The following is an 11,767-nucleotide window of genomic DNA, read 5'->3' as shown; positions in this document are numbered from 1 at the left end:
TATGCCGTTGGTCTGGCTTGAGTTCAATGTAGTACTGTAAATAGCGCAGTCGCAGTGGGAGCGGAGGCAGTCGAAGAGGAAATTCGCAAACCGTTGGAGTCTCTCCCATAGTTTGTGCTTGGATACAGTCATTGCCCAACATTTATTTTAAATAAAGCAGGGGCTAATATGGCGACGTTGGGACCAGACCCTCGTCCCCATTCCCAGCTCGCTTCTGCCTCGATACAAAGTAACATCAGTGGCAATAACCTGCCTCCCAACCGCGGCTTGGAAAGAGCGTTGGAAGAAGGAGCGAACTCCGGGTTTTTGAACCTCAGCGCCAGGAAACTCAAAGAATACCCCAGGACAGCATCTAACTACGACTTATCAGATACGGTGGAAGCAGGTAAGAATAGACAATGCCGTATAATTATTCTGAATCTCTTCCGCTCCTGCGCCCCGCAGTCCCGACAAAATGCATGGATTTTTGGAATTCAGGTAGTCTTTTGGAGACGAAGGGTTTTGTATTCTGTGTAAGCGATAACTTGATGTCTGGAGTATGTTTGAATTAAGAAGTTTCAATTCCAGACACATTAACATGACAGTGATGGAGAATGTTATGGGCACGCCGTGTCTAGCGCACGACTAAGCTTTTCTCGATGCGGAGAATCAGCTTTTGGACAGATGTTCAGTATTGTGCGTAGGCAACGAAATGTGGGCCATTAAAGATAGCATGGCCTTAATGCTCCAACAAGGCTACTACTATAAATGCCCCCGGTCTGTATGTTTGTCAAACAATGACGGAACAGCACGCTGCCTTTTCCTTTGATTTTTTTCGGGAAGATGTCGTGGAAATCCCCAAATTATTTCCCAGAACCGTACTATTCACATTTCGGTGTCACACTCACTGCAGCAGCCTATCGTGGACAAAGTTTCTATGGTAGGCTGTCATACAACGAGCAGTCACGCTATTAACTCCAGTATTTTATACTGAAGAAAAATAGAAACGCAACATGCACGAATTTCAAAGATGTTAGAGTTCATGAGGAAATCAGTCAATTTAAATGAATTAATTGGGCCCTAATCTATGAATTTCACATGACTGGGAATACAGATGTGCACCAGTGTATCCTTTAAAAAGGATCATTCAAATTGCCATAGATTTAAAGAAAAAAAAGCAATTATGTTCGTTGTCTGTAGCGTATGCCAGCCCAATACACAACCCCACCGCATGACTGCCCTTTATTGTCCACAGCACAAGGTGCACCTGTGTAATGATCATGCTGTTTAATCAGCGTCTTGATATGTCACACCTGTCAGGTGGATGGATTATCTTGGCAAATGAGAAATGCTCACTAACAGGGACATAAAGTGTGTGTGCACAAAATGGAAAATTGTATGGAATCTTTTAATCCAGCTCATGAAACATGGGACCAACACTTTGTTTATATTGTTGTTCAGTATAGATTGGCTGGGCCATGCGTGACTGCGCACGGCAGCAATTAAATCCATTGATCTTTCAGTAGGTTATTTTAGTAATTGCCTGGAAACCCGACGTTGAATTACATTGAATTCTACGTCGGGCAGAAATGAGCATTTTAATCAGGAATGTTTCCTCTCACGACCTCTACATGCCAGAATGTTGAATAAAAGTATATTTTAATTTACTTTACCGGTTGTTAATGTGGTTGGTCCTTTTGGCGGTAGTAATGTGAGACAATATCCACAGGAAACTATTATTCCGTCAACTTTTCAAAGCCCTGGTAGTGCATTCAGATTTCTATCACCCGAAGCATGCGATGTCCCGAGAGGAAACTTTCCAGATTCAAATGCTAATTTCTGCCTGACGTACAATTCAATGTCGAATTTTCATGCAAGCTTAATAAGTAAGGGCTGTGAATGGGTTTGACAGTAAATCCTAGTCTTTGTGTTTACCTCTTATGTGCATGTGTTTAGGATTGCACACAGCATCATACATGATTTATGTGTGTTTAGTTGTGTCCTTGGACATTTCAGTGAGGAGTCAACTTATTGGCTCTAGTTTATAGTTTACATGTAACTATAACAGAGCGACCATAATCCATCCTCATAACCTGGAGTAGAAAATGGATTGTTGCATTAGTATCATACGTTTGGACGTAGTAGCAGGGGAGTTCCAGTCCATCATACGCAATCTGATACTAAATTACAGTTGGCAACATTCCATCAGCCTTGTCATCATGAGGTAATGTCATGAACATTGGCATAACATTGCAGAAAAGTTGTTAGAGCGTATTGTACTCATGTAAATCAAATGTATTTATAAAACCCTTTTTACATCAGCAGATGTCACAAAGTGCTTATACAGAAACCCAGCCTAAAACATCAAGCAATGCAGATGTAGACACACAGTGGCTAAGAAAAACTCCCTAGAAAAGCATAAACCTAGAGAGGATCCAGGCTCTGAGGGGTGGCCAGTCCTCTTCTGGCTGTGCCGGGTGGAGATTATAAGAGTATATGGCCATTAAGGCCAGATTGTTCTTCAAGATGTCCCCCATTGTTCCTGTACCCAAGAAAGCAAAGGTAACTGAACTAAATGACTATTGCCCCGTAGCAGTCACTTCTGTCATCATGAAGTACTTTGAGAGACTAGTCTAGGATCATATCGCCTCTATCTTACCTGACACCCTAGACACACTTCAATTTGCTTACCGGCCCAATAGATCCACAGACGATGCCATCACACTGCCCTTGCCCATCTGGACAAGAGGAATACATATGTAAAAATGCTGTTCATTGACTATAACTCAGCCTTTAACACCATAGTTCCCTCCAAACTCATCATTAAGCTTGGGGCCCTAGTTCTGAACCCCACCCTGTGCAACTGGGTCCTAGACTTATTGACAGGCTGCCCCCAGGTGGTAAAGGTAGGAAACAACACCTCCACTTCGCTGATCCTCAACACAGGGGCCCCACAATGGGTTCATGCTCAGCCCCCTCCTGTACTCCCTGTTCACCCATAACTGTGTGGACACGCACGCCTCCAACTCCATCATCAAGTTCGCAGACGACACAACAGGAGTAGGCCTTATTATCAACAACGACGAGACAGTCTACAGGGAGGAGGTGAGGTTCCTGGGAGTGTGGTGCTAGGAAAATAACCTCTCACCCAACGTCAAAAAACAAAGGAGCTGATCGCGGACTTCAGGATACAGCAGAGGGAGCACCCCCTTATCCACATCAACTGGACCACAGTTGAGCAGGTGGATAGCTTCAAGTTCCTTGGCGTACACATCACTGACAAACTGAAATGGTCCACCCACACAGTGTGGTGAAGAAGGTGCAACCTCTGGAAGCTGAAGAAATTTGGCTTGGCACCTAAAACCCTCACAAACCTTTACAGATGCACAATTGAGAGCATCATATCGGGCTCCTATTACCACCTGGTACTGCAATGGCACCACCCACAACCGCAGCGCACTCCAGAGGGTTTTGCGGTCTGCACAACGCATCACCAGGGGAAAACTAATGCCCTCCAGGACACCTACAGCACCCGATGTCACAGGAAGGCCAGAAAGATCATCAAGGACAACAACCACCTGAGCCACTGCCTGTTCACCCCGCTAGTGGTTAGAGTGGTTCGTGGTTAGAGCGTTGGACTAGTAACCGGAAGGTTGCAAGTTCAAACCCCCGAGCTGACAAGGTACAAATCTGTCATTCTGCCCCTGAACAGGCAGTTAACCCACTGTTCCCAGGCCGTCATTGAAAATAAGAATTTGTTCTTGACTGACTTGCCTGGTTAAATAAAGGTTAAAAAAATAAAACTAGCACCTTAGAGGCTGCTTCCCTATATACATAGACTTGAGATAACTGGTTACTTTAATAATTGGAACCCTAGTCACTTTAATGTTTACATATTTTGCATTACTCATCTCATATGTATATATTCTATTCTGCTGTATTTTAGTCTATGCTCCACCGACATTACTCGTCCAAATATTTATATATTCTTAATTCTATTCCTTTAAATGTATGTATTGTTGTGAAATTGAGATATTACTTGTTAGATATTACTGCACTGTTGAAGCTAGAAACACAAGCATTTTACTACACCTGCAATAACATCAGCTAAACATGTATATGTGACCAATGCAATTTTATTTGAGATGACCAGCAGTATCAAATAATAATCACAGTGGTTTTAGAGGGTGCAACAGGTCAGCACCTCAGGCGTAAATGTTAATTGGCTTTTCATAGCTGAGCATTCAGAGGTCGAGTCACTGTTTTCAGTGTCACATTAACTGCCTGGACACACACGCATTCTTGTATAGCTAACTTTGTGGGGACATTTAATTCAGTCCCATTCAAAATCCTATTTCCCTTAACCCCAAGACCTAACCTTAAGACTAAAACTAACCCTAGCTCCTATAATAATATAATAATATATGCAATTTAGCAGACGCTTTTATCCAAAGCGACTTACAGTCATGTGTGCATACATTCTACCTATGGGTGGTCCCGGGGATCGAACCCACTACCCTGGCGTTACAAGCGCCATGCTCTACCAACTGAGCTACAGAAGGTCCTAAATCTAACACTAATTCTAAATTTTATTCTAGACCCCCTAGAAATAGCATTTAAACTTGTGGGAATGAACAAAATGTCCCCAGTTGGTCCAATGTTTGTAAGGTGAACCTGTTGTATTCAGCGTACGTGACAAATAAACTTTGATTTGATTTCTCACTACAGGATAGCACTGTCTGGCCACTTCTGCTTTTGCAGTGAGACGGTTATCTAAATTATACACACGTTCTCTCACACACATTCTTACTCGGCTAAGGAAAATCCCAAACACAGTTTCATATTTGCTCATCTGCCTAAAACCAAAAGCTTACTGCTACATGGTACCTACATGTTAGGACCTATGTACAGACTGACACTGCGATGTAATATATATGCCATTTAGCAGACGCTTTTAATACTACTGTATGTGGCCTGAATCTGATGTTGGTGCCCTTTTAACCCCCCCCACTGCCCCCATTTCCCTGTCAGTGGAGCTCAATGACTGAGATTGTGCCGTGGCGGCGCAGGTCGGCTGACACAGCAAGGTGGCCAGGGGATCGCTAGATATTACTAGCGGTGATAATTACCTTACTGTCTGACTGGGTTTACTCCCAGTTACACACACACCTGCTGTTATTAATATCCTGGAATGTCACTTTTGACCATCTGCTCTGCACCCTACCTGATGCGCGCACACTCCTACTACTGTTTCCACTCACTAGAGACATCACTCATAGTTAACACATACAGACAAGCACTGTGCCACACAAAACAATGACAGTTGAATTGAGCGAACATTGGAACACTCCTCCTCATAGTGGTCGGTTTGGCCACTCTGTTCTTTATAGATCAGATGGTAAAGTCACCATTGCTGGGTATATCACCATTGTGAATTTGCACTGGGATGATGGAGGGTACTATATTTGGATTAAAAATATAGTTAATCTCAAATTAGTGGTTGCCATCATTTTTTAAAAAACTGAGTATTATGTAGAGGTTGACCGATTTAATCGGAATGGCCAATTTAATTAGGGCCAATTTCAATCGGAAATCTGTATTTTTGGGCGCAGATTTATTTTTTGATTATTTTTTTACACCTTTATTTAATCTTTATTTAACTGGGCAAGTCAGTTAAGAACACATTCTAGGAACGGTGGGTTAACTGCCTCATTCAGGGGAAGAACGACAGATTTTCACCTTGTCAGCTCAGGGGATCCTATCCTGCAACCTTACAGTTAACTAGTCCAACGCAATAACGACCTGCCTCTCTCATTGCATTCCACAAGGAGACTGTTACGCGAATGCATTAAGCCAAGGTAAGTTGCTAGCTAGCATTAAACTTATCTTATAAAAAACAATCAATCATAATCACTAGTTAACTACACATGGTTGATGATATTACTAGATATTATCTAGCGTGTCCGGCGTTGCATATAATCTGACTGAGCATACAAGCATCTAAGTATCTAAGTATCTGACTGAGCGGTGGTAGGCAGAAGCAGGCGCATAAACATGAATTCAAACAGTGCGTTTTGCCAGCAGCTCTTCATTGTGCGTCAAGCATTGCGCTGTTTATGACTTCAAGCCTATCAACTCCCGAGATGATGCTCGTGTAACCGAAGTGAAGTGGTTAGCTAGTTAGCTAGCGCGCGCTAATTGTCGTTTTGTTTTTGGTTCGAGCCCAGGGAGGAGCTAGGAGAAGGACGGAAGCTATACTGTTACACTGGCAATACTAAAGTGCCTATAAAACATTCAATAGTCAAAGGTTAATGAAATACAAATGGTATAGAGGGAAATAGTCCTATAATTCCTATAACTACAACTTAAAACTTCTTACCTGGGAATATTGAAGACTCATGTTAAAAGGAACCACCAGCTTTAATATGTTCTCATGTTCTGAGCAAGGAACTGAAACGTTTGCTTTCTTACATTGCAATATGTTCCATGTAAAATATGTGACCTTTTACTTTCTTCTCCAACACTTTGTTTTTGCATCATTTAAACCAAATTGAACATGTTTCATTATTTATTTGAGGCTAAATTGATTTTATTGATGTATTTTATTAAGTTAAAATAAGTGTTCATTCAGTATTGTTGTAATTGTCATTATTACAAATAAAAAATCAGCCGGTTAATCGGTATTGGCTTTTATGGTCCCTCAATAATCGGCATCGGCTTTTATGGTCTTCCAATAATCGGCATCTGCCTTTATGGCCCTCCAATAATCGGTATCTGCCTTAATGGCCCTCCAATAATCGGTATCTGCTTTTATGGTCTTCCAATAATCGGTATCTGCTTTTATAGTCTTCCAATAATCGGTATCTGCTTTTATGGCCCTCCATTAATCGGTATCTGCTTTTATGGCCCCCATTAATCGGTATCTGCTTTTATGGCCCTCCAATAATCGGTATCTGCTTTTATGGCCCTCCAATAATCGGTAGTTGCTTTTATGGCCCTCCAAGAATCGGTATCTGCTTTTATGGCCCTCCAAGAATCGGTATCTGCTTTTATGGCCCTCCAATAATCGGTATCTGCTTTTATGGCCCTCCAATAATCGGTATATGCTTTTATGGCCCTCCAATAATCGGTATCTGCTGCAATGGTCCTCCAATAATCGGTATCTGCTGCAATGGTCTTCCAATAATCGGTATCTGCTTTTATGGCCCTCTAATAATCGGTATCTGCGTTTATGGCCCTCCAATAATCGGTATCTGCTTTTCTGGTCCTCCAATAATCGGTATCTGCTTTAATGGCCATCCAATAATCGGTATCGGCGTTGAAAAGTCCTAATCGGTCGACCTCTAGTATTATGTACACAGATGAAGCTCTGTCTTACTCTTTGATGTTATTATGATCCTAAAGGTGTTTAGCCTTACAAGGTCCTGTGGGTCTAATCAGATTGCTGGTAGGATTAGAAAGGGGAGGAGGAGGACACTCTGGCAACATTACCATTCTGCCTTCCTGACCTCAGAGCTCAACTCACCCAGACTAGAGTGAGACCTTTTTTGGTTGTCTCCAGAAATAGCCTGGTTGATTTCATAATGATTCCCAGGGGAGGTTTTTGAGGAAATGGGAACCAAGCAGAAATGTAAGAAAGGCGTCCACTTCAACTGGTTGGGAATGTTCCCTGAATGTTGTGGTAACGTTATGTATCTGATTCTAGTATTGTTTTCTGGTTATTATGGTTGTTTGTGTGTAATAGTCAGTTCTAGAGATTTTATTGGCCTGTTCTGATGAATATGTCAGGAAAGGAAACAGCCTCCCATGACAAAGGGCATTTCTGGCATTGTTTCACGCAGTTCACTCACATTCTGGAGCTACAGCCTGACTCTCTCTCTTTCTCTCTGTGTGTTGTGATGTGAGATGTGTTAGGGCTCAGACACACCAAAGCGTTTGCTGGCTGAGAGTACTTAGCACCTCAATGAAATTTTGTGGGGGAAAAATTCCGAGTGCACAATGATTACATGTAGAATCGCATGAAATGTCTAGGCAGTCAGACGTCTACAGCAGTTGCTCCCTTAAACACCACACACTGAATGATCGGCACACCAACGAACGCAAATCCACATTCGGTGCGATGTGTGCCAGTCCTTAGCCTGGTTCCTAAAGAGCCACCTCCCCAGTTGTGTGTGTGTGTGTGTGTGTGTGTGTGTGTGTGTGTGTGTGTGTGTGTGTGTGTGTGTGATCCTGTATTACGACCCTCGGCTCCAGTCCAGCCCCAGCACTCTTCCTTCACCATTGGGCTGGCTGCCAGGATACACTCTGGTGCCCTGTAAACACACCTGCTTTAATTTCTCTGTCCCCTCCCTGGGATGTCCTGTCAGACGTGTACGTATGTCTCGCTCCTACAGGAAGCTGTGAATTCTCAGGAATGCAACCAGGGATATGGTGTTGGAGGGTAGAGTTTGTCTGTTCTGTGTACAGACCACACCTGAGAACTGTCATAAACCACAGCTGAGTTAAAAACACACTCGCACATCTACTATCCCCCTCTCACTCACTCACTCACTCACTCACTCACTCACTCACTCACTCACTCACTCACTCACTCACTCACTCACTCACTCACTCACTCACTCACTCACTCACTCACTCACTCACTCACTCACTCACTCACACTTCCTATCTCACTAGTGTCTAGCGCTCCTTTTCTCTCTCCAATTATATCTCCCTTACACACATGTTAAGTCTTAGACAGACCTCATCGCCCCCAGTTGGTAAACTAACTTCAAAAGTTAATTGTGTAGCCTTAGTATCGCTCACTCACACACACATCCCTATATCATCAGGTCTAGATCTTAGACGAGACACTGTGGGCTCGGCGCCGTGACGGTAACCGTGGTGATGGGATAAACAGGTTGCGGCGGGTGCTGTGGTGGAGTATAGTCTGGGGATAGAATAATGAGCTAATGCATTGTTAATGGAACTGTTACTGGCCCTGTTCAGAGGAGGTGATGCCCCAGAGACGGGCTGGAACAGCAGAAGATTGGGTTTCAGTATAGCAGGGGTGGGCAACAGGTGGCCCACGGGGCCAAAACTGTCAGTGAGTGATTTAAAAAAAAAAATATATATATATTTTGCCCCCAATGTTTTCAAAAAGGAAAAGACTGTGAAATCACCAGTAATTCAGCCAAAGCTGAGTTTTATTTTGGAAATCTTGTTTCCAAGTATTCCCACACATATTTTATATATATATATATATATATGTGATTGTGTGTATATATATATATATATATATATATATATATGTATATATATATATATATATGTATATATATGTATATATATATATATATATATATATATATATATGTATATATATATATATATATATATATATATGTATATATATGTATATATATATATATATATGTATATATATATATATATATATATATATATATGTATATATATGTATATATATATATATATGTATATATATATATATATATGTGATTGTGTCTCAATGTAATCAAGGTATGAAGTTATTATTTTCAAATATTTGTTTGTTTTGTTATGGTCAATTTGCAGTGAACAAAACTAGTGAAATAAAGGTTTACTGTGGTGAGATGCAGGGCAGGAACTCCACAGGGCCTAACCTATGGAATGTGGACAGATGCAGTAGTAGTGGAATGGATGGCAATGATGGACTATGTTGCTTTGGTAATTTATTACTGAATAATCACTTGATTTATTAGGTCAGTGAAGTTAATTGAATCAAAATAATGGAATTTAGATGCCTCTACCCTTTCTCTTGTGTTGTTGGTACAGCTGTATAGATCCTCAATCTTCTTGTGTGTTCTTATTGTGTTTTTAATCAAGTTTGTTACCTCCGTGTGTGAGGGGGGGGTGTTTAAAATAAATAAATAAATAATTATGAAAAAAAAATGTAAAGTCTGGAGCGTCACCATGGAGCACACATGGAGCGTCACCATGGAGCACACATGGAGCGTCACCATGGAGCACACATGGAGCGTCACCATGGAGCACACATGGAGCGTCACCATGGAGCACACATGGAGCGTCACCATGGAGCACACATGGAGCGTCACCATGGAGCACACACCACGGAATACACATGCTGCTCTAGTAACCGTTTACTGTGACCCAGTGAGTGGCAGACAATCAGGGATTAGGACTGGGGATTTATATGGGCTGGTTGTAATCCCTCCCTCCGTCTTTGACCTGTCAGTCAGGTCCTGGTAGGACTGTACTGGTATCATCAGACCTATAGCTACACAGACACACTTTGACATTGTCTGTGTGTCTGACTGGGTTTAAGTGTGTGTGTGTGTGTGTGGGGGGGGGGGGGGTCTGAAGATGGTGGCAATGTGTTTTTGTTTTGTAGTTGGTACATTTTGGGTGTTCTTTATTGAACTCTCCAGAGAAATGTGCAAACTCTAGTGGTATAGCGGAATAGACGAGGGCAGGCAGATGGTATTAACTCGATTAGAGGGTTAATTGCCTCGGGCTGTGATGTTTCGCTGGCAACCCCCGACACTGCACTGTCACGGCTCAACTGTATCTCACACACGCACACACACACAAAATACCCTTACAAACACTCCACGCCACTACACACTCCTCCCTCCTCCCCACTTCTACAACCACTGACCCGTGTCTTATCAGTCTCTCCCCTGCCTCTGCATCAGTGCCCTGCTCTCTCTCTCGCTCTCTATCTATCCAATTCAATTCACTGGGCTTTATTGACATGGGTAGCATATGTTAAGTATAAATTGTAGGAGGGGGTGTGCTGTAGGAGGGGGTGTGCTGTAGGAGGGTGTTGATACAGTAATGTACCCCCCTCTGCCTCTTCACCTCCCCTTCACACAGACGCAGTGTGACAGGATGGCATGGTGCCCTGCAGAACACACTCATAGTGGGTAGGTCAGTGGGGGAGGGGTGCAATTATGATGCCAGGGGCAGAATTTGGGTGATGTTGGGGAAGAGGTGTTGAGGTTCTACTATGTGGGGGTGGATGAGAAGGGCTTATACTTTGGAGGATGACATTTTTATGTCTTCACATCATACAGCCTTGAGCAAGTGCCAATACTATATACGGTCCATTTAGCGCTATGAATGTTGGAATAACGTTTAGGGCTTTTTGGAGGCTCAATAACATGTTTGTTGCTTTATAGAACTCTGTTATGGTGAAGGTTTATAAATGTGCGTGGGGTATTTGAATGGCCTTGCTAAATATAATTTATTCTAGGAAACCACAATTTATTTTGGTCATCCTGGATATTGTCTCAAGCCAGCAGATGACCCGAAACCATGCTGCATCGCCATAACAACACTGGTTGTTGGTCAGAGCTGTTCTAATAGAACTCTTCATGCATGTTTGGTTGCTAAGAGAGGGAGAGGTTCTTGTTTGTCGGATATGAGCGTCTGTGTTTGTTTCACGCTCCACAGGTTGGGTTCAAAGCTCTGCCCTGTGGAGGTATGAGGGGAGCAGCATACCACCCTGCATACCACCCTGCATACCACTGCTGGCTGGCTTCTGAAGCTAAGCAGGGTTGGTCCTGGTCGGTCCCTGGATGGGAGACCAGATGCTGCTGGAAGTGGTGTTTGAGGGCCAGTAGGAGGCACTCTTTCCTCTGCTCCAAAAATAATATCCCCAATTCCCCAGGGCAGTGATTGGGGACATTGCCCTGTGTAGGGTGCTGTCTTTTGGATGGGACTTTAAACCGGTGTCCTGACTCTTTGTGGTCACTAAAGAGCCCATGGCGCTTATCGTAAGAGTAGG

The 11,767-nt window shown here is 42.8% G+C and overlaps 1 protein-coding gene across 6 annotated transcripts in view; it reads left to right on the top strand.

Annotated features, from left to right (window-relative positions):
• The first annotated feature begins 49 nt into the window (after positions 1 to 49).
• Positions 50 to 11,767, top strand: part of LOC124044052 (leucine-rich repeat and calponin homology domain-containing protein 1-like) — a 115,854-nt gene continuing 104,136 nt past the window's right edge. For all 6 annotated transcript variants that reach the window (XM_046363413.1, XM_046363411.1, XM_046363412.1 and 3 more), the window contains exon 1: positions 50 to 385. In XM_046363413.1, coding sequence (XP_046219369.1) covers positions 169 to 385 — 217 coding nt within the window. In that variant the 5' untranslated portion in view covers positions 50 to 168. The remainder of the gene's footprint in view (positions 386 to 11,767) is intronic.

The sequence above is a fragment of the Oncorhynchus gorbuscha genome, linkage group LG09, assembly GCF_021184085.1.
Source record: "Oncorhynchus gorbuscha isolate QuinsamMale2020 ecotype Even-year linkage group LG09, OgorEven_v1.0, whole genome shotgun sequence".
In the NCBI taxonomy this organism is placed as follows: domain Eukaryota; kingdom Metazoa; phylum Chordata; class Actinopteri; order Salmoniformes; family Salmonidae; genus Oncorhynchus; species Oncorhynchus gorbuscha.
Note: the sequence above shows the minus strand (reverse complement) of the source record. Positions and strands in the feature narration are given on the sequence as shown.